Raw genomic sequence first — 1,429 nt, 5'->3', positions numbered from 1 at the left:
TTCCCCCCGTGGGGCTGGAGGGGTTTGGGTGTTTGTACCCCTGGGGGATCAACCCCGATCTGTCTCTTCTTAGTGCCTCACACGCCTGCCCTTCCCCTCCCCCCCTCGCGCACACACACCCAGGCCAGCTTTAAAGCGTAGCCCGCCTGCCCCCTGCCTTACCCCGCTCGCCCCTCCGCAGATCTCGGCGGGTCCCCCAGCGAAGATGCCTCGCCCGGGCAGGAACACGTACAGCGACCAGAAGCCGCCCTACTCCTACATCTCGCTGACGGCCATGGCCATCCAGAGCTCGCCGGAGAAGATGCTGCCCCTGAGCGAGATCTACAAGTTCATCATGGACCGGTTCCCCTACTACCGGGAGAACACGCAGCGCTGGCAGAACTCCCTGCGCCACAACCTCTCCTTCAACGACTGCTTCATCAAGATCCCGCGCCGGCCCGACCAGCCGGGCAAGGGCAGCTTCTGGGCGCTGCACCCGAGCTGCGGCGACATGTTCGAGAACGGCAGCTTCCTGCGGCGCCGCAAGCGCTTCAAGGTGCTCAAGTCCGACCACCTGGCCCCCAGCAAGCCGGCGGACGCGGCCCAGTACCTGCAGCAGCAGGCCAAGCTGCGGCTCAGCGCCCTGGCGGCCGGCGGCACCCACCTGCCGCAGATGTCCACCTACAGCCTGGGGGTCTCCCAGCCCTCCGGCTTCAAGCACCCCTTCGCCATCGAGAACATCATCGCCCGCGAGTACAAGATGCCGGGCGGGCTGGCCTTCTCCGCCATGCAGCCCATGCCGGCCGCCTACCCGCTCCCCAACCAGTTGACTACGGTGGGCAGCTCCATTGGCACCGGCTGGCCCCACATGTACAGCCCCGGCATGATAGACACGGCCACCCCCATCTCCATGGCCAGCGGCGATTACAGTGCCTACGGCGTGCCCCTCAAGCCCCTGTGCCACGGGGGCCAGACTTTGCCAGCCATCCCGGTGCCCATCAAACCCACCCCGGCGGCGGTGCCGGCCCTGCCGGCCCTGCCGGCGCCCATCCCCACCATCCTCTCGAACTCGCCCCCCTCGCTCAGCCCGACCTCTTCCCAAACAGCCACCAGCCAAAGCAGCCCCGCGACGCCCAGCGAGACCCTGACCAGCCCCGCCTCGGCCCTGCACTCGGTAGCCGTGCACTGACACGGCCAGCCCGGCCTGGACGCTCCGCGGCTCGCGCCAAACTTTCCTCGGCCTTTTCTTGCTCCTCGAGAGGAGAGAAAACTGCCGGCGGGAACACTTGAGGTTTGCTATTCATGGAAGCGGTCTTTGGTTTGCCTCTCTGGCGTACCCTTCTTTAATGGCTCGAGCCCGTGCCGGTTTGTGGGGTGCTCCTTAACTTAGTTTTAAACACTCGAAAAGTGGTCTAGCCCCCCCCACCCACCCACCCACCCACCCACCCAG

The 1,429-nt window shown here is 66.3% G+C and overlaps 1 protein-coding gene across 1 annotated transcript; it reads left to right on the top strand.

Moving 5' to 3' along the window:
* The first annotated feature begins 205 nt into the window (after positions 1–205).
* FOXB1 (forkhead box B1) lies at positions 206–1,168 on the top strand. Its single transcript, XM_073361470.2, has one exon. It carries the CDS (start codon positions 206–208, stop codon positions 1,166–1,168), a length of 963 nt encoding a protein of 320 aa, XP_073217571.1.
* Positions 1,169–1,429: the final 261 nt, after the last annotated feature.

Source organism: Lepidochelys kempii, chromosome 10 (genome assembly GCF_965140285.1).
Source record: "Lepidochelys kempii isolate rLepKem1 chromosome 10, rLepKem1.hap1, whole genome shotgun sequence".
NCBI lineage: Eukaryota > Metazoa > Chordata > Testudines > Cheloniidae > Lepidochelys > Lepidochelys kempii.
This window is presented reverse-complemented; position numbering and strand designations above follow the sequence as displayed.